The sequence below is a fragment of the Poecile atricapillus genome, chromosome 1 (genome assembly GCF_030490865.1).
Source record: "Poecile atricapillus isolate bPoeAtr1 chromosome 1, bPoeAtr1.hap1, whole genome shotgun sequence".
In the NCBI taxonomy this organism is placed as follows: Eukaryota; Metazoa; Chordata; class Aves; order Passeriformes; family Paridae; genus Poecile; species Poecile atricapillus.
In genome coordinates this window covers 80,893,807-80,921,636 of record NC_081249.1, presented here as the reverse complement: position 1 = coordinate 80,921,636, position 27,830 = coordinate 80,893,807, and the positions used below count along the sequence as shown (strand labels likewise).

Here is a 27,830-nt window from a genome sequence, read left to right as displayed (position 1 = left end):
CACCCATTTGTCAGTTGCTCTCCGTCCTTACTATGGTGCCATCACTTGTTCTTATCATAGCTTTATGTGAGATTCTGCATTCTAGTGGACTGAAAAAAAAAAAAACAAAAAAAAAAAAAAACAAAACTGACATCCTACACTCCAGGGTAGTTTAGTGCCAGAATAGTCAGTGAAATCAGTTCACAAAAAGACTGAGGAGGTAAATTTAGTGCAGAAGAGAGGAAAGCACAGCATGGGGCAAGGCAGCTGGAGGAAGAAGAGTTCCCCTGTATAGAGATGAGGAACTCTTATTTCAGCTCATTGCTTCTATCTGTAGTCTCACATCTGCTTTAGAGGTGATTTTCTGAAGCTACCTCAGCAAAGTTTCCTGTACTCTGAAAAAACTGTGACATTTTCACATGTGCTTTTTGGGTGACTCCACTCTAGTATGTCATCCTGCATAGCTGATTGTACTGAAGTCTTTTAAAAAGTCTGAGAGAAAAGAGTAAGACCCAAGCTAGTATGACACAATGGCATCACATCATGGCTTTATTCCTGCTAACTTAAAAATTTATATGAAGTTTTCGTAACAAGAGATCAGGTATTAGAACTTCTCATGTGCAGGGTTAAACATGAGATCACCTTTGACAGACTGGATGCACCCCAATTTTCTGAAGCCAGAGGGTGGAGTTGCTAAAAATGTTCCAGTACAGAGATTTTGATGATTATGATAAATTGCTTATGTGCAGATGTTCCAAGAAAACTGTCCAGAGCCAAAAATAGTATTCTGTGTATTTTTATGAATGATTAGATCAAGTGTTTGCAATGCATTAAAAAATTTAAGGAACATCCAAAGTCTGATAGCAAACATTTAGCTGTCTACCCTGCAAAAAGCTTTTCTTCCCTTATTTAATGCAATGGAATATAAGTGGAAGAATTGCTTCAGAATGATACACAGATATATGATATCCAGTTAATGTTTACAGAAATGTCCTAGTATTGCTAAATTGACTGATTCTAATAAATATGTGCTGTGGCCAGCAGCAAGTAAGACAAAATTGTTGCCACTGCTTCCTGTGAGTTCTGGACAGACTGTCAACATACATCATTCTTCATAAGTAATATTTTACTCTGCTTTTTCCCCTGATTTGATAGATAGGAAACATAGCATTCACCATCATGCAGATTTCTGTGGGCCAAATTTTCACTTTGAGAACTTCTGTCCTTTGCTGTTAATGTCACCAAGCAGACTCTTTCAGAATCCTGGTCCATATTTGATGTACTTTAAATCTGTAGGTGTTAATGTGTTCTTTGTTTCCAAAATCCTGACTTGCTTTACCTTAAAGACTTACAATATTCATAGTAAGCCAACTCTGCCTTCTCCAAATGTCCTAATTATATTTTCAATTCTGACTTCCCCTGAATTTCTCAAAAGCTTTGTCATATTGTAGACTCAGAAAGATGGATGGTTATTATTGTATTTTGGTTCTTAGGCACTATGGTTAGGATTTGACTTCTATTATAAATAACAGTGGGTTACGCCAGATGCTCTCCCCTCGTTTGAAGAGGTTGGCTGACAGCAAAAAACCCAATGAGGGAATTTAGAGTGATAAAGAAGTGCAATCATTTCACACAGAAGATCAGGGTCCCAGTTGGGTGTAAAACTCAGGTTTCCAAGTGCAGAGTGCAACCCTATTCATAAGGCAGCTCTCAATTAATACCTTGTGTGACTCAAAGAGGAGAAAATCCAGAGCAAAACAGATGAAACTGTGGACCCAAGTTCCATATTACACGTTAGAGTTTTCATACTGGCTGTATGGAGTTTTTTCATACCGGCTGTAGTTCAGTCCCTTGAACTGAACACCCACTTATAGCTGGAACATTTTAGATTTTCTACAAAAGGAATCCAGCTTGCAAAGTCAGAAATTGCCCTGTGGTGTGAATCACAGTGTGAAACAGAAAGACTGTTGGGAGATTCACTTCAAAAGTATATTACTGATTCTCATTCAAATGCTAGTTCTTGGTCCAAATAAGTAAATAAAGCAAGTGTTCAAAGTCCATTACAAATTTCCCATAGATAAAAGCTAATATCTTTATTTTCTCCACTTTGCAGATATGATAAACTGCAACAATATTTGGGAAACACTGAGGATCAAGGATTGTTCACTGCCTTTTTTATTAAACTGTGAAGGTGTTTCAATGTGCCTCTACTATGTTTCCTCATCCTACAGCTTACAGAAATTGTGAGAAGAAGACATCTTCAATAACCAAATAAAAGAGACAGATATGAGAGATGTGACAGGGGTTAAACATCAGAGCTAGCATAAGGTTCAGAAATAGACTGGGAGGACAACACAGCTTTCTTGTTCCATTCTCCAGGAAAATCCCAGAGAAAGATCAGATGGTTGAGTTGGCTTTTACTAGGAGTCCTTGCCAGTAGTTTGGAAGCATGGCTGATGGGATGATGAGTAGGGCTATAACACCAGAGATAAATATAGACAGGCTACCAAGATAAAATCTAATGCACAAACTCCTCTTCCAGTATTTCCTGCTTGGCAGATGGCCTGTATAAACTCTTCCTAAAGCCCATCTTTTAAGTGTCCTCCAAAATTAGTGTTCCACAGACTTCTAACTTGCAAGTCTGACTAAAAGATTATTGATTACTCACCAAATCCTTCTGTAGAGATTATAGCTTGTATTGTGTTGGCTTCTATCAATACAAGCATGTGTTCTATAGAGACAAACACTAATAAATGACTGAGTAGATGATGAGATAAAATAGCCTGTTTTATCTTAGGAGACTTTAAGAATAGAGATTAAAAATGAAAATAAAGTGAATAAGTTTTCTCAACAAAAATAAATGTCCACACATAAATATGTTATGTTGCATCTGTATTTTACCAGACAAAATGAACAAAGAAGTTTAAAAATATGAGGCAATTAAGCAGTCCATTTGCTGACATGCTGCATTAACTACATGGCAGGAGTTTTAATTTAGCTTATTTTAATTTCATCTTTGCTATGCCTTTGAAATACATTAACACTCCTTTACAAGTTTTCCTAAGCTCTTGTCTAAAAACTGAATATAAATGAAGGGAAAGTAAGTACTTTGATCTTCACTGTTACTGGAAAAGGAATTATACACATTGTCATATCAGCATATGATTTTCTCTTGAGTCTACAGGCTTTGCTGATCCACAGACTGCGATATCTAACCCAGCGCAAAGCGGTTTGCATAACGCACTTCACATCTACATGAATGGCTCCATGTCCCAAGTACAAGGCTCTGCAAATGATCCTATATTTTTATTACACCATGCATTTGTTGACAGGTGAGTTTCATTTTCCTTAGTAAAACTAATTAATTATGTGGTTTTTTTACAGTGGTATTTTCACCTGAATTTCAAAGAGTGCAAACATTTTACATGTTTTTACGCTCACAACATTTTCAGATATGTAGAAAGGAGCTGTGCTGTTACTTGAAAGCACGTGTCTTTCCTAACCAGTCTGTATGTTCACTGGATTAAATATAATTTGATGAGTTGACAAATGCACTCTGCTTTTATTAAAAAGGTAAAAATAGTTCTTCAATGATGTCATAGTGATTAATATATATGGATGTGTATGTCAGGAAGTTTGGATCAAAAGTGAGTGACTCATTTTAACACAACTGTAATCATTTGGAGCAATTCCTTTACATTCTAAATGTCAGGGCTGTTTTAATTTCTGTTCCATAAGGAAAATCCAAGCCTGCTATTCATAAATAAAGAAGGAAAAATTGGTATTTAAGTGTGACAAAGAAAACTGTGACTGTCTCTTGTTGAAAGAGAAGGGCACAGCTGTGCAGAATGAAAGGAGAGCAAACAGATATCATGTTTATTAATAAGAAAGGGTAGGAGAGAACAGTTTTGCCACAAACTGGTAAAACTGATAGATTAAGGGAAGCATTCCAAGGTTTCATTTCTGTGTCAGTATAGTACATGTGAATGGCTACAAACAATTTACTCTGGACTGCATTTACACCAAATTGTGATGATTAAAGAGCAATTAAAAAAAAAAAAAAAAGCTAGGCAAAGAACTGTAAAAGCCACAAAAACAACACTTGTTCTGGAGCAGTTTATATTTTCCTATCCACCTTCTACTTTTTCTCCACTGAAAGTTACTTGACTACTGCATTGCTTAGGACAAAGAGAAAAAAACTATTACCCTGTACAAACGTCCATAAATCTGTAAGCTCAGAAACTGACTGAGACTGCCTGCATGTAGCAAGGTGCCTGCTGAGATGAAGACCAAACTGGTTTCTTCATTTGGGCCACTGAGGCATGCAGCATAGGAGGGATGCAGATTACAGCTTGCCAGCATCATCTTGCAGTCTCAGGCAGTTCACACTAAAACTCTTATATAAAACTTTATCTTATTTAACCAAAAAGGTAGTAGGTGTAAAAAGACAAAATTGAAGTTGGGCTTTTTCTCCTCATATATATTTAAAATATAAGAGGAGAGAAAAAAATAATATGGTTTATATCTAATATTATATATATATATATATATATATATATGTATGTAGGTAGGTAGGTAGGTAAGTATGTATGTATGTATATATATAATAAATATATTATGTATTTAATGTGACTAATGATTGTGTTCCTCATATTTTACCCATCCAGACATAGGGCATCAAGTCTAAGTCTTAGCAGGTCACCCAGGCATCAGTGGAATGGTTCCTTCAATGGCTGACCTACATGTATTCTGCTCCTCATATTGTAGGGTATAACTAGTCTCCTAGAGGTGTCAGTTTTGAAAATCCTTCATGTGAAAAGCTTTTCTCGAGGACATTTTAAAAGTTACATGGTGTAGCTGTGATTTAGCATATCCATGCATTGACTGCTTCACAGGATGGATGTATAAGGGTTTTAAGTGTAGTTTTCTCAAATTGGTGCCTGGAAATTAGCTTTCCAACATCTAGGCTATTAAAAAAATGGATCAATTGAATATTCAGATAAAGGCAACACAGAAGAGAAAAACTTATGTTGTGCTATATCAAAAGAATTGTTTTACTTAGACATTGACACTAGCAGAAAACCTATAAACCTCTTAACTCCTACTCATTGCAGGGCTTAAATAGCACCTTGATCTTCATGCTGGCCCTTTATACAGAGGAATTTCAGTTATAGTCATTATGAGTCCCTGGAAAAATTCTCATAACTGTAGTTGTTATCAGTTTTAAAAGGCACAGTTATTTGCAAAAGATAACCTCATTAAACTGTACTAACATTGAGGAAACAAACCACTGCACAGGCTCTGTGGGTGCAATAGAGATATGCATGATGCAGCCTCATCCCATCTGAGGCAGACAGGCATCACCAGTGCTCTGCAGCTGCTGTGGATATGGGCCTTAGTACACACAGATGTAAAATCTGAGAATAATGCTGCCTTTTGTGTAGGTGACAGAAATGCATTAGCCTGATCCGGGTTACTTAGCAGCCCTATCTGTGACAGATTAATCATGCTTTTAGTTATAATTAATAACTAGGTGACTGATAGGTACATACAGTACATTTTAGAAAACCCTGTTCCTCTCCTACACAGGATGAGAAGGGGCTGCAAATTTCTTTTCTGAGAGGCAAGCAAGAATACAAAGAGTAGAGGAAGTGGGAGACAGTCTCCAGAGCAGCAGAAGCACATTTTTTGGTCCTTATCAACTTTTCTCATTTGGGCAGAATACTTTTGAGCTGACTGCTATCACTACATTGGGACAATGGGCTTTTAACTATTCAACTGTACTTCCGATGACAACAATAGCCACAGGTCTTCTGGGTTTGCAGAGTCAGGGAGCAGCTCTGTGTCAGGAAATCAAGAATGGTCCAGCACTTTGAGCATCCAAGTAGAATCCCCCACAGAGGAATTTCCCCACTCCACTGCCAATTCCTTGGGTGAAACCCAGCATGCAGCTTGCTCTCCCAAGCTTCCATCCCCTGGAGATGTGTTTCCTTCCCATTGATTTCAATGAGGCTTTTGAGGACCTGCGGATCTGAGTTTGAGCTATCCCATCTGTACAGTGGGTGATATTAGATGCCTACACAGCAGGGATGCTGTCAGGGTAAATGCATTAATGACTGTGAAATGCTCAGTTACAACCATAATAGGAGTGATAGCAATAAGGCAATAGATCATTGGAAGTGATTTTGCATGGAAACATATGGTACAGAGGAGGATAAACAAGTGTATACGGAGTCTGCTGACAGGTGTGAGCCAAATGTTAGGAGCTGCTTTCTAAACTGAGCAGCAGTCAGCCCACCATCTGCTGTCCCTCACCTTCTCTGAACAGGACTGATGCACCGAAGGAGGGAAGGATAGATGAAGCAGAGGTGCAGTTGAGATCGCTCAGGTGAAAAAGAAAAAAACATTGTTATAAACATTTCCATTTTTTTTTTAGGTCATTTCTTCTCAGTAGTGCAGATGTATGAAGGTACCCAGGCAACAGCTTTCTCAGCAATGATTAATCAGGCTCCTTGCCTTCTAATTTGTTTGAAGATGTAGGAATCAAATCTCAGTGCTTGGTAAAAGCAGGTGACCACCCTGAAAATTAATAATTGTTAATTTAATGGCTTAAAACAATAAAAAGAAAAAAGGTGCAACAAAACATACATTCAGCAAAAACAAGAGCTTTTTCAGCTCTCTGAAGCATTTCTCTTAATTGCAAATCTCTTTACTATTCAGATATGCTCTACAGTCAGCACAAGAGAATAACAAGGGAGGAGTCAACCCACTCAAGCTGTAAGGAGCAGCTGCACAGGCCATGAAAGCCAAGCCCACAGTCCCACTTGAGATCACTGGGGTGTTTTCTGTGCTCTGAGAAGGAACTCTTTCCTCTCTGCTGGATCTTTTACACGTCTCATCTCTAGAGGCATGTAGTATCTTCATCTGCCCTTCTGTCCTTTGAATATTTCAGCTTTCTTCTCATTTATTTCATACTTCTGTAACTCTGGATTTCCACACACCAACACAACAATTTACCTAAGAAAAGCTAAATAGCAACAGGGAATAGAAGTTGTCATTAAAGATCTCCTTACAATTTTATACCCATGCAGCAGGTAATGCAAGGCCCTCCATTCTCATCTCATTCCTGAGTTCTGCAGCAATGGGCAGGGTTTATTACTATAATGTGGATGACTTCCAAGGGCCCTGGTTTTAGAAAAGCAATTTATGAGTAAGTTTCTAAAGACACACAACAGATGTGTAGGATATCAGTCTCTTGCTTCTCTAAAGTCTTATTTGTTAGCCTATTTTCATAATAGTCTAGAGCTAGACCCAGATTGCCAGTTCTAGTGATGCTGTCATTACAAGACCTCTTTTCTCCAGGTATCATAAATAACTACACAGCTCAGAATAAAGCTGCAACCACCATCACATTAACTCAACTCTCTTCTTAACTCCAAGTGTTGTTCTCTGTTCATACCCTTCTGCTGCTTCTTTCTTCTCTTCACATCAGATCAACTGCTTTTTGTTTTAAAGACCCTTCACTGCTCAGCCCCAAATCATTGTTAAGGAACTCATCTACTCTTCCAAAATATTCATTATACCAAACTCTATTGTACAGCTTTTTGGCATTCAGACGGGTTCCTCCATACTCCTCCTTAGTGAGTGGACTATTTCAGTCCCAGTGCATGGGTGCCAAGTCCTCCTCCTGTCTGCATCTCTCTGCTGTGCCTTCTGCTGCTGCCTTTGTTGTAAGCTCTGTCATTAAGGGACTATCTCATTGCACTGGTCTGTGCAACACCTGGCATATCCTTAGTCTCTGACTGTGGCTCTCAGGTGTCAAAGAAACAGGAGGCAACAATTGCTTCATTGACTGTTGCATGAAGTAGCAAAGACAAGACACAGCTGGACATCCCTCATCTGATCAGCAGCACCCCATTCCCTCAGCCAGCTTTGTGGACACTTTCAGTCCCTGTAGAATCAATATAGTTGCCATAATGCCAGCACCTTCTTCCACTGGGAAAAAAAAAAAAAAGGCAGCACTATGGCAAAAGTGGAAAAAGTGATTTTGTTGCAAAAAATGCTTTAGCAAGAGAAAATTTGATTTTCACTCCCAGGAGATGTCAAAATAAAAGCATCTTATTTTTACTCTGTTTTTGAAACAGAACATTTTCATTTTCTCTTGAATGTCATCTCTGAGTTTTTAAACCAAAAAATGGCACAAGAAAAAACCAAGTTGTTCTCTTGTTTTGAAATGTTGATAGGAAACAAGAACTTATTTTGGAAGTTAAAAACAATTTGCTTCAAGGATTTGGAACATTTGGAGAAGACATTCAGAAAGAATCATAGAGATTCTTGTAAGACAACACTATGTTTCCGGGCTTGTTTAATACATTAAATAAGAGTGATTCTTTACCCTGAAATGTCTCCAGTGGGAGACAACACAGATAAAGCATGAGGCCGAGGAATTTTTTTCTCCCTCTGGTATACAAGAACTTAGACACATCAAAACTTTTGATTGAGGTGCAGCTGATACAGAAATTGTAGTACAATAATAAATCAGCTAATAATAAAGCAGTCTAAATATTGAAAAATCACTTTACAAACACAAATTGTACTATTAATTTTATTCCTAGATATAGGCACAGCATGGCTATTACTGCTTTTTGAGGTTACATTTGTAAATGACACAGCCTAGAAGTCATGTTTTTCTGGAGCTGAATGGGCTACGGCTTGGAGCCACTTGACATCTATTAGACAAAGGCAGGTCAAGAGGTTGCCATTAGCAATATCATGGGAAGAGAGCTGTAATCAGTGTGCACAGCTACATCCCACTAGCTGGCTCTGTGGCACAGCAGCAAGGTAGCCCAGCTCTCACCCTTCCCTTATGTTTAGAAAAATCACCTTGTTACAGCAGCTCCTGCACACAGAAAGCAGCTCTGTTCTATCACAAGGGACTTAGAGGAACAAAACTGCTCTCCAGCAGAATGTTTGAGATGAGGGTGGGCCAGGAATGACTTCGGTCACAAGCTTTATTGGCACACACAAACTCCTACAGCAAGTATGAGATACAGAGCAGATAAGTACAGAAGGTGGCGGGAAACTCAAGCATTGAAGTTTTTAGGAAGGAAATTTCTATATTTTTAATTTTGTTTTCCCTTGGGGGTGTCTACAAATGTGCAGGAGGACACATGCTCCCTGTGTTATCACAAGCCCTCTCTTGGCACCCAGCAGAGCTGCTAACCTTTCTCTCCTAACCTCTCAGGCTTTGTAGCATGTTAACCAGAGCTACTCAGCTTGTTTGATGGAGCTGACTCACTCAAAGTGGGCTCAGTATGTGGGCAGAGTGAGTTCACATCTACTGTGAAATACCACATAAATATATCCATGAAAAGCAAAGTGTAAGTGGGAAGGATGGGGTGTTGCTGAGAAACAGCTCCCCAGTATCTCTGCTTTGATATGGCTCTGTCTGGGGCTGAAAGGCAAATCACACACCAAGATATTGGGCTCTAACTTCTACTTCAGTAAGCCTGAGCAGCTGCAATTGCAAAGCACCCAAAGGGAGGCAGGAACGGCCTTGGAGGGTCACATCACCTATCATCTAGCCTTGCTAGAGGCAAAAGTGAAAGAGTACAGATTTCGAGCATGCCTCCCCCAGTGAACAGACAGGGACTGGATATATGTGATACACTTGAGGGTGCACATGCATTTAAAGTAACCTTTAAGAAGTCCTCTGGATAGCCACAGATAGACCATACAGAGGCAGACACAGAGAGAAATAAGGACAAGGATCAGGCTCTGGAGATAAATATTATTTTAATTGATTAAGCATACATATAACCTATAGTGCTGCTGTTCCACCTTGTTTTAGGGGAATGACCAGAGAAAGGTTAAGCAGACATCTTCTGAATTATATGTGAAATACAGCAGTTGGCAATCTCACCTGCCATGTCATTATTCAGGCTAGATGTTTGTAATGATCCATTCTGTTCATAAAAGTCAATTATATAGCAGGTTCAGTTCAAATAGTCCCATTTAAAGTGCAGGTTTCATATCAGTCTTACCGCAAGATTTTAGTTCAGCCAACACAATTACTGAATGGATCACTTTGTACACCACATATTTTGCAAACAATTACTGGTTTTTAAAAGGAAAGGTTACACTGCCCTGAAACTTCACAAGAGCTGCATGGTTAGTCTTCACCTATTCTCTTGATGCTGGAGGAGGAGGAAGCTCCCTGTGGCACAGCAATCACAATGAGCTCTGATGCAGGCAGCTAGCATTTCCTTCCTGCAGCAATTCTGAAATAACAGCTGATGTAATTGTTCAAGTTGTAAAAAAGTCACAAGAAAACATGGTACTTTACTCACCCACATGTAGCTACCTCCTATTCATCAAAAGAAATTATCACTTCACTTCCATAGATGTGATTTATGTATTATATGCCCTCGTGAACCTCAATAATGAGAATCTTTAAGTCTCAGAAGAACTGAATTGCAAAGCACAAAAGCAGGTTCCGTAGTGTCAGTCTGGCTACCTCCACAGCAGTCCATTTTAATCTTCTTGTCATCTTCCTCTTCAGGGAAAAGTAGTTATTAAACTTTGGAGCAGCTAGCATTTTTACTATCTCCAACTTCAAGTGATGATTTTGTGTTAGCAACAAACCATGGCAAAATGAACCTGAGAAATTTAACATAGGATATACATTCCACCAAATGCTGACTTCTGTTTTCAATGCAGCACAGGGTTGCGTTTGTATTTCCTTATTTACAAAGCAAGCAGGACACCCCATTATGTCTCATCTATAACTTGGGGTTTGAAGTGTTGGAGAGTATTGGAGACCTAAATCTGAATGGAAAACAAATATCTCTAGCCAAACATTGCTCTGGTTTGTCAGTAAGGGGTGAAACAACACACATGATGTCAGCTATTTAAGGAATAAGAATTTCTCTCCTGTACCTCAGGTAAGTGGTTTACAACTTTAATTGGTTCTAAACAAAGGCTGACTTGACTAAGAAAAGCAACTGAGTTTAGATCAGATATCTGACAGAACCTCAGTGCAGCTAATCCTCATTTAAACTCATTTCTTTCCAGCAGAGATTCAGAATAAGCTCCCACAGGAATTAGATTATTTTGCCAATAACTGGTTTAGGCTAAGGCACTACCTAGTCCTAGGCTAGAGAATATGGACATGCCTCTGCATGGATTCCTACACATTTTTCACAACACTCAGCTCTAGTCTTTAATGTCCAACTTAGTTTATCTATTATCTTTCTCTTTAGTAGAAATAAAGCTCTTTATATGATAATATAACAGCAACTGATCAAAGTTGGGTTTGGCACTTGTTTCATCCTATCCAGTTTTCTGAGAAGGCAAAAACCAGTAATATTCCAGTAAGGTTTCTTTACCGGGAAAGTAGGCTATAGAACTGCTCAGCTTGTTAAGCTTTGTGGCAGGGGAACCCAGACTTACATGCAATGCAATTGAAGCCTCAGGTAGCTACATGACTTCCCTGGGAAGGGTTAAGCAGTTTGCAACGTAACCAAAGGAAATTGTGATAGCAAATGGGAAATAGACTGCAGGACTTCAGCAAACCTCTCTGAGAGGAACAGGGAGCAGTGATCTCTGCTAGGATCATTTTATCTGAATTCTCTGCAGGATCCTGATGCTTGAGCAGCTTATTTTCACAAGAGGCTTGAGGAGCTGGTGACATTTTTTATTCTAGGAGAGAAACACTTGGAGGACTACATGATTATTGGAGCAATGAGGGGAAGCTATATAGCCCTCTGCAGCCAAATAAGCATGCAAAGCAGCAATGACAGATCCAACTTGCATCTTCTCCAAACAGCTGTGGAAGCTTAAGTTATTTAACATAAAGAGGAAAAGTTTCAGATGGAAAGTCTGAAGACCATTCTCTTTGTCCTACAGATGTGTTGAGTGTGTTTGATAGATAAAGGGGAAAAGCTCTAAATCACATTAGTAGAGGAAATATTAAAAATATCTCATAAATGACATGGAATTGTGTCAGGGAAGATCTAGGTTCAAAAAGGAGAAGATAGGAAACAGTTCCCTAGTTTAGGGAAAGGTTCTTCACCCAGAGGGTGGCTGGGCACTGGAACAGGCTCCCCAGGGAAGTGGTCACAGCTCCAATCCCGCCAGAGTTCAAGAAGCGTTTAGACAATGCTCTCAGGCACACAGTGTGACTCTTGGGGTGTCCTGTGCAGGGCCAGGAGCCAGACTCAGTGCTTCTTGCGGTCCCTTGCAACTCAGGATATTCTGTGATTCTATGAATGCAGCAGCTGCAGTAACCTTGAGGTTTTCAAGGAAGCGGGACATAGGCAAAGTGGCATTGGTTTTCTCTTACGTGGGATTGGGTGTCATTTCCTTGTCACTTCCCTCCCTCTTGTTTCTTTTATCTGACATTTTCCAAACATCTGGTTTGTGCAGTGAGAACAAAGGAATTTAAATTCTTTTGGTGAGATCCATGAAGCAGAGCAGCACCAAGATCCCCAGATGTCACATGTCTCCCCAGCTCTGGTGGTACTTTGTAGTGGGTGGGAAGGTGTCAGCATAGTGTATATTAAATATTATAGTGTATTATTATACCTCACTCAGAGAGTGGTACTTTAGGAGACAGCCAGCAATCAATAAAAATTTTTCTGAATAAGGAAGGGGTTTTATGTCCTCTGCACATTGTGTCTCCATGTTTCAGGTGGTCTATTCCACTCAAGTCCACAAAAACAAATCCCCACTTTTGGTTCAGAAGATGAAGTAAAGGGAAACAACAAAGTAGGCCAGACCTTTCCTGAAAATAAGTATTCATATCTTAGATGCATAAAATTGATCTACATGGGGAATACATGCTCTGAGAAAAAAAATCAGAATCATGGTATTATGTGGGAAGACAGGTCCACCAAGCTAAAACATCTTTTCTTTTATTTTTCTGTGTTGTGTAAGTCTATTTTTTAAGTGTTGGCAAATCTAGAAGCCCAAACAGGTGTGGCTACCACAGCTCCATGTTCTTGGGTGCAGCCAATACTGAGGTTGAGCATGTGCTCCCAACCTCACACTTACACACTAGGTGTGTATACATATATATATGTATATGCATATATGCAAACATTCTTGACCAGATATGCAGATCAACATAAAAATGCAGCACTCACAAAAAAACCCAACAGCACCAACATCCTCATCCTCTTTACCTGTTTGTCTGACCAGGATGAAAGCCTGTTATGGGGAAACAGACATCCATATAGAGATATATCCACACACACAGGCTGAATTCCCCAGGAAGTGGCCTTAGGCATCCAGTGTAGCTGCTAACCCAACCCCCCAATCCTCAGCTGCTGCTCCCACGAGCAGGCACATACACACACACACACACGCACAGGTGTCTCTGGTGGCTGCCCAGGGGCTGGCATAGAAGTAACTTCACAGATGTACTGTGAGGGTCTGGGGAAGAGGGGAAGTTGTCCACAGATCCTTGCTGCACGCTGCAGCTTGGAATTGATGAGGGAAGCCCCTGGATGCTCTCCAGCAGCTGGGACTAGACAGAATAAGCACTGTAACCCAGGACAATCCTCAGCAGTGATTCACCAGTGGGGGACACAGCCTCAAAGGCTTTGGATGGGTTTTCACAATAATTGAGGGCAGCGTCTTAATTTTTAATCAGGCACTTGCATTACAACACTGTAATTTGTTTACTTCCTGAGAGTCCCTATAGCATCTTTAGCCAACTTAAAAAGAGCAAAAGAGAATACTGCAATATAACTGCATACATTGGCAAACAGTACAGTGCCTCGACTTTACAGCTTCAACATCGGCACCTCTTCCAGGACTGAAGCACCGATCTTTCTCCTAAATGCTTGGGATGGGAATTACCTGAGGTGACTTTGCAATACCAGCTGACTATGCCAACTTTTAAAGTGATGACTGTTGTGTAATCACAGTCCTTGGGCTGGCATTTCAGCTTTCTTTAATTTATTTCCTTTTTCTTTTCTTTCCAAATGCAAATACATGTTGCTTGCCAGATTTCTTGTACAGCATGTCAGATCTCACGATACTGAAATAAATTGTATAAATGAGCCCTAAGCAACAATGTTCTGTATTCCTTCTGGCATAGTCAGTCTGACCTCACCTCAGTCTCACAACTGGAGATGAGGAATGAAAGTCTCCACGTCAAACCTGGCACAGCAAAGGACTCGGCTTTGGATTTGAACCTGCCAAATTTATTAATGACTTACAAAGCAGCTGTCTAGCAGCTGAATGGTTAATACTGAGTGTAGGCTCAGCTGAGGCACAGGTTTATCAGGCTATTGAGAAACAAAGGGCACAATTTCAATGTTGTTTTACATAGTATGTAGGTTAGGAAGAAGAAAAGTCCTACTTGGTAACTAGTGGTACTCAAAGATATCCATCTCAGTTTCTCCCATGTGCTGGTACTGGCCCTCACACAAAAGAATTATGAATCAGATCCATGGCTTTACCTCACCTAAACTATTCCAGAACAAATGAAAATAAGAGAGGTTTGGTTTTAAACAAATAAATTCCTTAATCCTGCTTATGGCATGGTTGTGAGGACAAGGAGGCAGGAGGAAATCCATGCTGTGGCCCCTGCAGTGAAGGGGACGCACAGTGACCATGAGTCTTCACCATAAAGTGACTAGTTCTCCCACCGGCCATATCTCTTGCTCCTTTTTGTGTGACAAATTCACACAGAGGTACTGAACCCTCTTCTTCCCCCTTCACCTCTCTCCACCTGCCCTCCATTACCAGGTAAAACACACTGGATGAAATATTTCTGTTAAACCTTCCTGAAGGGACAGTTAGTTTACACTATGAGCCAGTGCCTCTGCGGTGGCTCAGTCTTACAAGTGGATATTTAAGGTCTGGTTTCTCTTCTTATACTCAGCCAAGAGTACTTCTGCTCATGGCTGTGGTAGCACACTTGGGAAATGGCCTTTAGAAGGGACTCTTTGAAAAATGATAAAGAAAAATGTCTACTCTTATATTTTTTGCTCTATTTTTTCTACATTTTAAGATTTTCTTCCTGTGAGCAGCATGTTTTTCAGAGTGCTCAACAGTATCTGGAACAGTAGGAAGGAATCCAGCCTACATACAGCAATGCTTTTGTACTCTGCCTGGTATTTCCCACTGGCAGCATAAACCCAGTTATTTCTTGGCTCATCCTTTAATTACTTATGATCCCATTGCAGATATTATTAATAAAATAATATGAATTCATATTTTCTGTAAGAAAAAAAATATTGGTGGCCTTTTTTTAATCATCCTCAAATCAATTCTATTTTCCCACCACTTGTTAAACCAAGGTGGGTTTGTTTGTTTGGGTTTTTAAATTAATTTTCCTCTACATCTCATTTAATTTCATTTTGTATGACCTGGTATGCATGGAGCGGAACAAAGAAAATACTTGAGTCTATTTATACGTAATTAAATAGAAGTGATATATCCATGTCTTTTATAGATGGCTTTAATTTTCACCATACCACACTACAATGTTTTGAAAAAGCAAAGTATATTTTCCCTGAATGAAAATTTAAACTGACAAAGCATCTATATACCAGGTAGGTGTCATTATTACTTTTTGCCACATACCAATTCTTTGGTACCTATTAGAGCTGATACATGCAAGTATTAAGCTCATCAGCAGTAACAGTGACTTGTATACAGTTATATAACATAAAATTGAAATAAAATCAAGACTCCATGCTTTGCAATGTTATAACTTAACTCTTAGGGTTGCCTCAGTGTGGTACAAAGTGGCCCCACTGCTAGGTCCCACTTCCCTACAGTGTGTCTGGTATGAATTTAGGTAAGTTATTTTTACTCTCTGCCTGTTTTGTGTAGCATGAAATGAGGCCTACAAGAGTCTCTAAGAATTCTCCAATATGCAGAAAAAATATTCATTGCCTTTATGATTTTTTATGAATACTTCTGACCCGATTATCTTCCTTAGCTATTTCTGCATTAAACATGGCTTCTGACTGAATCAGACCTTAAGTGACAGTGAATTTATCATGCCCCATGATCAATTTTTCCAAGGTTTAAATCCAAAACTGAACCTTATTTTAATCTACAGTTGTCTAAATCCAACCCATTCTACAATATTAAAATTTTATTTCCTACCACAAAAATAATCTTTGCATAGGGTGTTGATTATCATAATCTAGTAATTACTTTGATATTACACTTACTAAAAAAATTCTATTTTGGAAATGAACTTTAGCAAGACCGAACCTCTCAGCACTAAATGTGAGACAGGGCACTTTCAAAATTCAAATTATTCTCCAATCTCTTTCAGTTCTTGGGCCTCTTATTTGGGGCATTCAGTTTGGGCACTTTTCTTCAAGAGAAGGAAGAAGTCTTCCAGATGCAAACAGTATTTTCTCTAATCTAGACAGAATTATTTTTTAATCTGCCCAATGCCTTTAAATAAAAACTACCCTTTCCAAGTCAATTTTGCTTGCTGTTGAAGAAATACAAAGGGCATTAATGGTATCAGGAGACTAACCTCTATCTAATTTAGTTATTTTCCATGTTTTAAGTTTCTCTTTCTTAAGCTTTGCTTGCCTGTGACCCTGCTAGGTAGACCGATCATCCTCAAGGATTTACGGTTTACTGCTGGTAATCCCAGGCCAGGTTCTCTCCATTTCCATTTTCCAAATAAAATTCCCAGCAACTTTTGGTTAGCTCTTCTCTTCTTTCCTTTATCCCGCCTTGTCTTCCCACCATGCTCACATCCCATCTGCTCCTTTAACACTGCCAACATCTCCCGAGTGATACCAGTCTAGCTGGAATTGCTAAAAAAGCCTCTGTCTCTGGAAAATATCACTTCCAGCTATACAAATAGCTACTTATCTGCTTGCTCTCTTTGTCTCGATGCTGAGGAAGAAAGTAACCAACCAGACTTCTGTAGGAGCCAGAGAGATTTCTTTCCTTCTCACTAAACTTATGTCCAGTGGTCTTTTTTTTTTTCACTTAATTAGTATGGAGATTAGCTATAGCAGAGCCTGATCTGAGTCTTTAGATGTCCTTTTTGTTACCTTTAGTTAAATTATGTCAAGAAAGGGAGGCAATACGGAATAAAATGGCCTTGGAGATACCCTTATCTCATGGTCCTGCTTTCTTAGGCTCTCAGATCCAAGGAAGGATGGAGAGGTTCATATGAAGAGAACATAAGAGCAGTGGTTTGCTAAGATAACCAACAGTTCCAGGGAGTTAAGGTCTGCTGCTTTGCCACAAACCTGGCTTTTCTATCAGGAGCTTTGTCACTCTATGAAGGTATCAGCTAATCACCTCAGCATTTTGTCTCTCTGCATGTAGCATCATTTCTGCAGATCTAGGCTCTTCCAAGGTTGTAGCTCCTAAGAAAAGAACAGGAAACAGCCACACATTTTCAAGATACTAAAGGGAAATATCTTACCTGGCTGCTTAGGGGAAGAAAAGAAAAACTTCTGCCAACTGTAAGCAGATCAACATCTGATGATGGAAACACTGATTTTTTTCTGTCATAGAAACCCTATGCCTGTTATCAGATTAAACAGCTGTCTCTATAGATCAAGGCACATGGAAGAATTGCAGTGATCCGTCATAGCCATTCAGACGTGTTCTCTTTGCCTTCAGGAAAGGATAGCCCTGACAGAGAAAATATTTGATGCTAACTGCCTTAAATATAGTCAGGGCTGGAGAAAGCATCTTATTTGAGAGAAAAAGTATTCTACAGTGTTTGACACAGTGGTCACAGTGCTCTGAAACAAAAGACAGTGTGATTACTTTCTTCAAATATGCTTTTTTTTGGCCCAAATCTTTTCAATTAAGTCCTTGAGGACAGGAACACTGTGCCAGTGTCACTACCTAGCTGACAGCAAAAGCCATAGGCTACTTCAGGATTTCAGTTTTCCTTAAAAATGTATGAAGGGAGTTAATGGTCTTGGCTGGGGAGTCATAAAATGTAGCTCTCTGGTATGAAATGCCTTATGGTGCCCAAGGAGAGCCATTTGTACTTTGCCAATAGAAATACAGCTGAAGTTGTGCCCTGTCCATGGGCTTTTCTCCCCAGCTGGATGCAATTGAGAGTTTTCTTTTTCCATTTAGCTGGCAAACTGTTCTTGAAAAGCAATAGTAAGGTTCTTCTGCCATTACTTACAAAGTATGAGTAAGGCAGGGAAATGGCAGTGCCCCCCTTAAAAGGAGGAATACAAACAGATGAAATACATGTAAAAATATTATTGATATACTAAATCTGTCAGTTTTCTCACACAAAATTAAAAAAAAAACCCATGAACACTCTTGAAAATACAAATCACCATGCATTATTTGGCCAAGAAAAAAATAGTTTTGAGCGTATCTAACTGAACAAGCTGGGAACAAGCTTTTGAATTGAAATAATAAATGCAACTTCACCCAATCATTTTATTAACAGAATATGATTCTAATCTTTCAAAGTGTCAGATAAAACCCAAAAGCAAAAAACCAAAGACTACTAAAACATAAATGCTCATGACAAGCTGTTCTGAAGGGAGTAAAAGAAAATGTGTCTCTTAAAGCTTTAAAAAATGTTTCTGAGATTTCTCTGGTGGCGTACAGATATATTCAATGTAAGAAATCTCAGCCAAGATGATAAGATCTTGTGCCAGCTAATGGAGAGAATTGTTCACAAACAACTCAATGAATTGTGCAACATATCTTGTGCATCAGCAAAACTCATCACATCAGGATTTAGAGGCATAAGATCACATCTGAATCTAAAGATCAGCTGCAAGGGCAGGCAATTCAGTGCTCCTGCTACTGCTAAGCAAAGCTTGATACCTCATGTGGGAACCACATTGCAAATGAAGGAATCCAAAAGTACATATGTTAATTTCCATGGAAATGTTTTGCATTTGCATTCTGCTTGAAAGATTACTGGCCTAAGGATTCTTATTGAAAGCCCTTATGCAACAGCAACACTTAACTCATGCAGCAAGGATGCTGCATTTCAGGGCATTTCTTGCAAGGCTCTTTCAGGCAAATGATGACTTTTAGCTCTGAACCTTGTGCTCATCAGCCCTCTGGATTTTCAGGTTGTGACTGCTCAGCATTTTCTAAAAATCAGACCCCAGGAAGTACCTCAGATTGAGCTTCCACAGTCAGGGTGTGGGTCATCACCAGACATTAAAAACCTGATCAAGTCCTACCTCTGCCTTCTTAAAATATTGCCACAACCAGAGCATCTCTGCACCTCTAACAACTTTGTACTGCAGAGAAGAGATAGCTCAGCTCCCATCTAAAACTGCTAGGAAAATAAGGCTTGATAGTCAGGGGACTTTACCCAAGACATGAGTAAAAAACAGGCAGGGAAAAGATTGGAGTACAACACTTCCCCACATCCCACTCCCCCTCAAGCTAAATTACCTCTTTATATTCTTTGTCTTTTTTTAGTGATTACTGAATTTTTTCATGCTGTTCTCCAAAGATAAGAGTTTTTATCCAAACTTTCTTGAGATAACTCTAGCCCAAGTCTTCATATCACTTAAATTTATACATCTGAAAGCTTCAACTAAACATTATTATTCAGATAAGAGTTTTTTTTCCGGACAGGGTTGATGAAATTAACTGAAGAAGAGAGACACAAATTAAAATTTTAATCAAAATTAATACCTGCACTGTGAAGGGTAGACAAGGTGTATGATCACAGTCATGTTTTCATTTATTAGAGTTTTTTGATCCTTAAAAGAGAAGAAAGATTTTTTTTTTTCCCTACTTGTATGTTGATGAGTATGAGAGGGCTTTAATTTGGTGGGCTATGCAGAGTGTTTCTTAATATTTCTGCCCAAAAATATGAGGTATAAATCTACTGGCAGAAATGCTTGATAACCTGCAGATATCCTGATACCCCTGAGCACCTGCACTTGCATTAGGGACTGTATTTCTGAGATAACCTGAGTCCCTGAACAGCAACAGGGAAGTCCATGTCCTCCAGTCAGTGGCCAGTGTTGGGGAGGAGTAATTGTTGAGCTAAATCTCCATTAAAGCACAATTTACAGGTCTCTTTAGACCATTTCTACCCTTATAACTGATAAATTAATCCAGTGATCCCTCCCTGAGCCTGATGTTGATAATTACCTCTCCTCAGTATCTTCAGATGTGGTATGAAGTCCTCTTTCTTCATGCAGAAGATATCTGCATCTGCTTGCTCTGCAGCATTTTTCCACCTTCCCTATTCCAACCTGGCACACTGAGGTGAATAAACACAAAGGGATCAGAGAAAGGATTTGAGGATTGAAAGTGAAGAGTTGAGAAGAAAAAGCTTAAAGGGAGGAGAACTGAGAATGTTTTGGAAGGTTCTTAATTTTGCTTTCCAAACACATTCAACATTCAGTAGTTAAGTTGAAAATGCCACTGTGTGCTTCCCCTACTGCAGCCTTTAAGCTTTCTGCATCCAAGTTAAAGAGGAGACACACAGCCCTGTGGTGACAGACAGCTAATGGAAGAAATTTTGGTAGAGAAATATAGAACAGAGCAGCTGAGGCTGGAGGTGTGGGGAACAGCTTCTATTGTTTTACATGGCAAGGTTTTTGGCAGTTAGGGGGCTACAGGGTTGGCTTCTATCAGAATGTGTCAGAAACTGTCCCCATGTCAGATGGAGCTTGCTCCAGCAAGATAGACCTGCCACTGGCCACAGCTGAGCCCATCAATGATACTGGCAGGGCCTCTGGAATGACATATTTAAGAGGTAAAATAAAGCTACACAGGAGCTGGGAGAGAGTAGCATATTAAACAGAAGTGCAGACACTAAAGTCAGTGAAGAAGCTCTGTCTGGAGAAAGACACTTTACTGACAGCTGACCTGCTTTGTCACCTTATCCCTTCTTCCTGAGATGTTTCCACTCCTTTGGTGATGTCCAGAGGATCATGATGTAGCCATACTGCATTGCAGATGTGAAAACCCTTGCTAAGATAGAAGAACAGGATAGAGCAGCTAGAAATAAGACCATTCACAACTAGCTACAAATGTTTCTGAGAGTGAGGAGGAAGGATTGAGGTCTTTAATCCATTTCTCTCTATCCCCCACAACCACATGAACTGCTGAACACAGAAAGAGAGTGATTTACATTTATGGAATTTAAAAGCATATTCAGACTCTTTGCAGCACTGCAGGCATTTGCTTTTTGTAGGCTTGCCTAGGAACTCAGCACTGAAGTGGATAACCCCAGATTTGGAAATTTGGAAAACATTACACACATAAACACATGACATTGCATGCAACTCTGTCTCCGGCATTTAAAAAAAAGCCCATCACTTTCTTTTAATCATCAAGAAGAAAATTTCTGCTAATCCCCATTATTAATCATGCTTTTTCCTCTACAGCATTTTTGAACGATGGTTAAGAAGACACAGGCCCATGCTAGAAGTGTACCCAGCAGCTAATGCACCCATTGGGCACAATCGAGAAAACTACATGGTGCCCTTCATCCCCCTTTACAGAAATGGAGAATTTTTTAAACCCTCAAGAGAGCTGGGGTATGACTATGAATATCTGCAAGAACCAGGTAACGTTATAATTTTGGGTAAAATATGAAATGTAAAATTTGTTGCCTATAACCTGGAATATGTCTGTAATATGAGAAGATAAAAAACCCCTTCTAATTCCAGACTTTTTTTCTTGAATATAGTCCCAAATTGTACCTGCTTGTTTTCACATTTCTGGTTTCATTTATGTGATGGGTGAACAACTGGATCATGAGTCAGGCACAAAGGGTTACAGGGAATGGGGTGACATCAGACTGAGGACCTGTCACTAGTAGGTTCTGCAGGCCACCCTCCTCAGTCCTGTGCTCTTCAACATCTTCATAAATGACTTGGACACAGGACTGGAAGGGATACTGATCAAGTCTGGAGACTACACAAAACTGGGAGGAGCTGGTGACTCGCTTGACAGGGAGGCCCTGCACAGAGACCTCAGCAAATTAGAGGACTGGGCAATCACCAACCATATGAGGTTCTAAAAAGGGGAAGTGTCAGATTCTGCACCTGAGATGAGGCAATCCTGGATGTATGCAAAGACTGGGGAATGAGATGCAGAAAAGACTTAGTCCAGGTGCTGGAATATAAACTCATGGAACAGCCAGATCAAGAGCAGAAATACATACACATTTTTTAATTTAAGGCATTAGTTTCCCAAACTCATATTATTGCTAGAATTGTACAACTCAGACAAAGTGGCATATACCATGACTTTCAGAAATTCTGAATCCTGAAATTCTACTGCAAGAGGAAGGAAATGGTAAAATACCATCCAACAGTTAATTTCTGTTGCCTCTTGGATCCTTGTCTTTTCCCAGGGGAGCACATAGCCCTCAAAAAAAGGAAATTCTATTAAATTCGGTCCGTGTTTTTAACACAGAGGTAAGGAAAGTAGTTCCTTAATTATTCTGAAAGATCAACACAATGAATGAAATTCAACCTTGTTCAGAAAGCCCAGATAATCCTCAGATGTTGCTCAAACCCTCGTTAATCTTGCTGAGAAGAAGCAAGCTTAAGCTATCTCTTATCAGAAGGGAAGAACTGGTTACAAATGGAAAATGGTTGAACTCTCAAATTACAGATACAGATTTTCTCACTCTAGTGTATAAATACAGACTTTTCCTCAAAAGAGAAAGTCTGTGATTGGCAAACAGGAAGTACTGGACAAGTGGGAAAAATTTATCAAGGAAAAAGAAAGTCAGTAGCAAAGGTCTATGTGGTCAAGAAAAGACAACATTTCTGGAGATCTTCTAGATGAGGACAAAGAGGCAAGGCAGAGGAAGAGAACAAGACAGAATGAGCAATGAGCACACAAGATCTGGCCCCATCCTATTCTCAAAACCTGTCTTGTTTGCTCTTAAAGAAGTGGTTCTGGGTTGACAGTGGAACTCAATGGCCTTGGAGATCTCTTCCAACATTGATGATTCTGTGATTCTGCGACTCTGTGAAGGGCAGCAGTTCTGAGTTACAGTACCAGCAACTTAGAAGAGATGAAGTAGAACTACACAGAGCATGAAGAGGCTGGTTACAAGAAATAAAACTTGGAAAGGATCCAATGACAAAATGGCATTTTAATGCTACATTATAATGTTGTTGCATCCCTAAGGAAAAACTGATGCCTGTAGCTCTGCTTTCCACTGCAAAGCAAACTATGTGTAAGAATACATAGTTTTAATTGCAGCTTCATTATTTTATATGTATGACAGTGCTGAAGCAGAAGTGGTCTCAAACAGTGTGTATGGAAACCCATCCCTCAGGACCACAAGGCACATGTCACAGTGCAGCTACTGAGGAGCTGCCCTGAGCAGAAGCTGGAGCAGACACCCAGCTTTCCCTGACATGAGAACCACAAGCTGTAAAATGACCACAACCTGGATTGAAAACAAACACAAGCTAGCGTCAATAACAGAGATTTGGAAGACTAATAGCTGTCAATACAATACAACCTAACAAAAGCTGTCAAAACAAGTTGCTCTGTTAAGAGCTGTTTCACAGCACCTGGACCAAGTTTTTTCTGTAGTTTTTTTCCTTCTTTCAGAAATGAAAACAGGTAAATTTACAGATGCAATCTTGACTTTTCTCCAGAAAATCTCCCTCTTCTAGTGGAAAGAATTTTATAGTATCACAGAATCATTTAGATTGGAAAAGACTTCTTTGATCATGAAGTCTAAGCATAAAACCAGCACTGTCAAGCCCACAACTAAACCATACCATAGCACCACATCTATAGGATTTTTGAACACTGCCCGGCATAGTGACTCGACTATTCCCTCAGCAGCCTGTTCCAGTGCTTGACAATCCTTTCCATTAAAAAAGATTTTCCAAGCTGTAATAATGGAGAGTGATGAAATACGTCGGAGCTGTGAATTTTTCACCACTACAAAGACAAATAACTGTACCTTAAAGCTGAGTGACTCCATAACTTGAATCTCTCCTAGCACATCTTTCCAGTTTTGATTGTGGAAGTCTCACAGGTATTTCCCTTGAACATCCAGAGGTACACAACCAGTGAACAACAAACACACAAGAAACTCCCACTTCATGCCTAGTTTAAAGACTTGTCTATCAGCCCTGCTAATTCCTGGGCCATGATCCCTTTCTCCCTCTGGCTCAGGTGTACCCCATTCAACATGAGCAGGCCTGGTGCTGTGTAAACCAGCCTGTGGACAGAAACCCCAAAATTCCACCAGGAAAGGCACTAGGCTCTTGGCTATGTATTGATCTGTTGGGTGTTCCTATTCCTTTCAGTATTTTCCTCTACTGAGGGAATCTGAAGGAATGAAGGAGAATACTACCTGAACACTTACTCCTTTAATTCAATGTCCCAGTGCCCTGAAGTGTCTCTAGAATACCCTGGGACTTCCTCCTTCAGTCTCATCCCTTTCCACCTAGAATACTAGTAGCAGGTAACCAGGGGGCCACACCAAACCCCGCAGCTTCCTGGCTCCATCCCTTACCCAGGCCCAGGGGCGCAGCATCTTTTCAGAGCACAGTGCCTGTAACAGCACACTCTTGGAAGTACCGTGACCCAAGAGGATACATGGATTGTTCTTCTGGCCACCAGTGAAAATACAAGATAACAGGAAGACATTTACAGCCTTTGTGGGGGTACAACATTCTAAATATGGTTGAGTACATCTAAATCAGACCAGATGCATAAAAAGCATTCAAAAATAAACAACCATAAGAGTTTCCAGAGAAGGTGTCCATAGAGGTACTCTTTCTTTTCCCTACTAGCTAGTAATTACTGCTAATAATGGTCTTTAGAGCTAGTAATTGGGAGACGTGTATTCCAAATCCTCCTTAGCCCAAGCAGACAAGTATTCCTATTTTTCAAATTCAAGCCAGCGTTGTTGGGTGCATTTTGAACAGGTTTCTTTCCAGCCTCTGCTATGAAGTGAGAGCCCTGTATTGGCAAGGTTTTCATAACTCATTAAGCCATGACAAAAAAAACAGACACACACATTCATATCACAAAGCAAGAAGGCAGCTGATCATCTAACAGTGAGAAGCAGCCCTGGATTCACAAAGGAAAGAGGATTTCTTGTGCAGAATGACCACAGAATAGTTGTCTACTGCCTCTCCCCACATAGGAACTGTCAAAGCAAGTAGAATGCAAGTTGACAATTAGTTAAAGGAAGCTTTTTTCTCCACTCAATATGTAGTTAAGGCAGGATCTTTTTGCTGCTAAAAGTTGTGATAAAAGTTCAATGAGCAGCTTGAAAAGATGACAGAAGAAGAAAAAAAAAAAAATCCTCCAATAACTATTACATACAATGACGCCACATCTGGTTCAGGAAATGCCTGACCTGCAAATATTTGGAGTAAGTATTTAGTGAAAGCATTGTAATCGACTTGACCTGCTCTTAAACCCTCCTTAGTGTTCTGCCTCTGTTATTGTTGCCAAAGGATGCTGAGCTAGCAGGACCTTCGGTCATAACTTCTTGGGTTACGGTCTGAAGTTTTGACAAAACCATGAGAAGCGTTGGGGACAGTGAACTCTGTGCCAGCCTTGGACATGAAATTTGAGAAACAGAGTATCAGGGCTGAAGAGATTTATTTAAAACTGTGGCTCTCAGACAATTTCTAGCACTCTTGCTTCTTTATACTCCATCTTCCAGTATTATCTATTATAGAACTTCCATAAACTGAGAGTACATTACAACAACTTAAATGATCTTTCTTCTTCTGTTTGATTTTTCAAGCTCTTCAGTCTTTCCAAGACTTTTTGACACCTTATCTTCAGCAAGCCCGTCAGATCTGGGCTTGGTTGGTCGGAGCAGCTGTGTTTGGAGGCATTGTTACTGCTGTGCTCACAGGGCTCATCAGGGCCTGCCGGAAGAAAAAAGGAGGAACTTCTTCAGAGATACAACCCTTGCTCATAGAAAGTGAAGATTACAACAATATAACTTATCAGTCCAATTTCTAGAGGCCTCCAGTAACCCAGTCATGTTACTAAGGTGCTAATCAAGAATGCTGTGTTTGATTGATGTTTACAAATACCTTGCTGAGGTATGCTGCAGAAGCAGGATGGGCAGTCTCAAGTCTCTTGCAAGCTCCAATGTTGTAGCATCTCATCAAGATCCACTTCTACAAAAATCTCCCAGATCCAACATAAGCTACAATGCCACCCAAAGAACACAGTGTATTTCCTATGCTTGATTAAATAATGCTCCTATGAAACCAGACAAGGTTGTGTGGTTGATTTAATGTATAATTCTCTTTTATTTGCTTTTTCACAACTGTAGGGTCCAATTCTGCAGCCCTATCCATGTGTTTGGCACATGGCTATAGCGACAGGTGCCTGACTGCATAATTGGTGCAACATCCACTCTGTTTGAATGCAAGAGCAGAAAGAGCCCTTTAGTTCAGTAAGCAAAATATACAGTGACTGAGCAGAGTGACTGTCCCATAGGCACATTTTTTCTGGGATAGAAGAGTTTTCCCTCCAGCTCCTATAATGTCCCATAATGTTTGTCCTTGATTTAATGCCATTGGCAGAAGAAAGAACCACTCAGAAACCACTTCTCACTTGCTTTAAATGCTCATTAGTTGATGTATTCTATACTTGCATTTATCTGGGGAGCTGGGTGATTTTTAGGAGAGGAAACCTGGTCTCACCATGCCCACCTCTGTTCTACTTGACTTAATGATTGCTCACATTATGGCTGGCTTTTGGATGCTCAGTAGGCGCAGATTCCACGAGGTGAGCCACATGTAACAAGACAAAGCATGGTGGGTTGACCCTGGCTGGGCAGCATGTGCCCGCCCCCCAAAGCTACTCTATCACTGCCCTCCTCAGCTGTGCATGGCACAGACAATACAAGGAAAAGTTCACATGTCAAGATAAGGACAGGGAAAGATCATTCACCAAATACTGTTATGAGCTAGAGAGACTTGATTTAGGGAAATCGGTTTAATTTTAATTTCCTGTCAATCAAAGGTCAGAATAGCATAATGAGAAATAATAATAAAAAAATACACCTTCACCAACCCCCACCCCGTCTCTCCTTCCTAGTCTCAAATCCAGATTCCTCTACATTCTCCATGCCAGCAGCAGAAGGGGATGAGGAATGATGGCTGTTATACCTAAGATATAAAGACACACTCAATCTATGGAGGGAGAACGAAAATCTTTCTTGATTGAAAGAAAAAAGTTCTCAGGAAGAATCTCCTGATTGAGTCTGGAGCTGGTATGCTTCTGGGGTCCCCAGTCCTGGAGTTAGGACATGACTGGAATATACTGGAATTGTGTACCTTAAAAGTCCCAAATGTCCAGCTTTGAGACAGTCTAAATGGCTGTGTTGGTCTGGGACAAACTGGCAGAACTGTGACTCCTGGTTGGGTACTTGCCCTGACAGAAGTGCCACTTCTGTGTTTCATTAGATGTTTGCTGAAAAAAATGCCATTATGCAAAATATTTCAGTGTCAGCAAAGCAATGTCATCCCTTGAAAAGTTGTTCTGATAGAAAAATCCTAACTGTATCAAGCAAATTTATTTCAGTCTTTTCAGTATTCCATGGTGATAGCATTTCATTTTCACACTGATCAAGTTAATTTTTACCAGATGTCACCTGCTTGCAAAAGGCATGGCCAACAAGTCATTTCTGATTCAACTCTTCAGCTGTTCATGTCTTCTCCACAGATCACCAGTGTTCCCTGGGCCTCCATCCTTTGGCCATGACAAACCACCATGTGTGAAAGGATCAAAGTGAAGCTTTCGCTCATCAGGTCCTCTAAATCCTACTTTTTGGCAGCTCTTGACCATTCCTTCCTCCTCAAAACCACGGAATGCATAATTTATACTTGTGACCAAACTCATGACCTATTAGTGAAAGTGTGTTT

The 27,830-nt window shown here is 39.9% G+C and overlaps 1 protein-coding gene across 1 annotated transcript in view; it reads left to right on the top strand.

Moving 5' to 3' along the window:
* TYR (tyrosinase) overlaps positions 1 to 26,168 on the top strand; it is a 42,841-nt gene extending 16,673 nt beyond the window's left edge. The window contains exons 3-5 of the mRNA XM_058848790.1: positions 3,164 to 3,311; positions 21,330 to 21,511; positions 25,691 to 26,168. Of these exons, the coding sequence (XP_058704773.1) occupies positions 3,164 to 3,311; positions 21,330 to 21,511; positions 25,691 to 25,914 (554 nt within the window). The 3' untranslated portion in view covers positions 25,915 to 26,168. The remainder of the gene's footprint in view (positions 1 to 3,163; positions 3,312 to 21,329; positions 21,512 to 25,690) is intronic.
* The last annotated feature ends 1,662 nt before the right edge of the window (positions 26,169 to 27,830 follow it).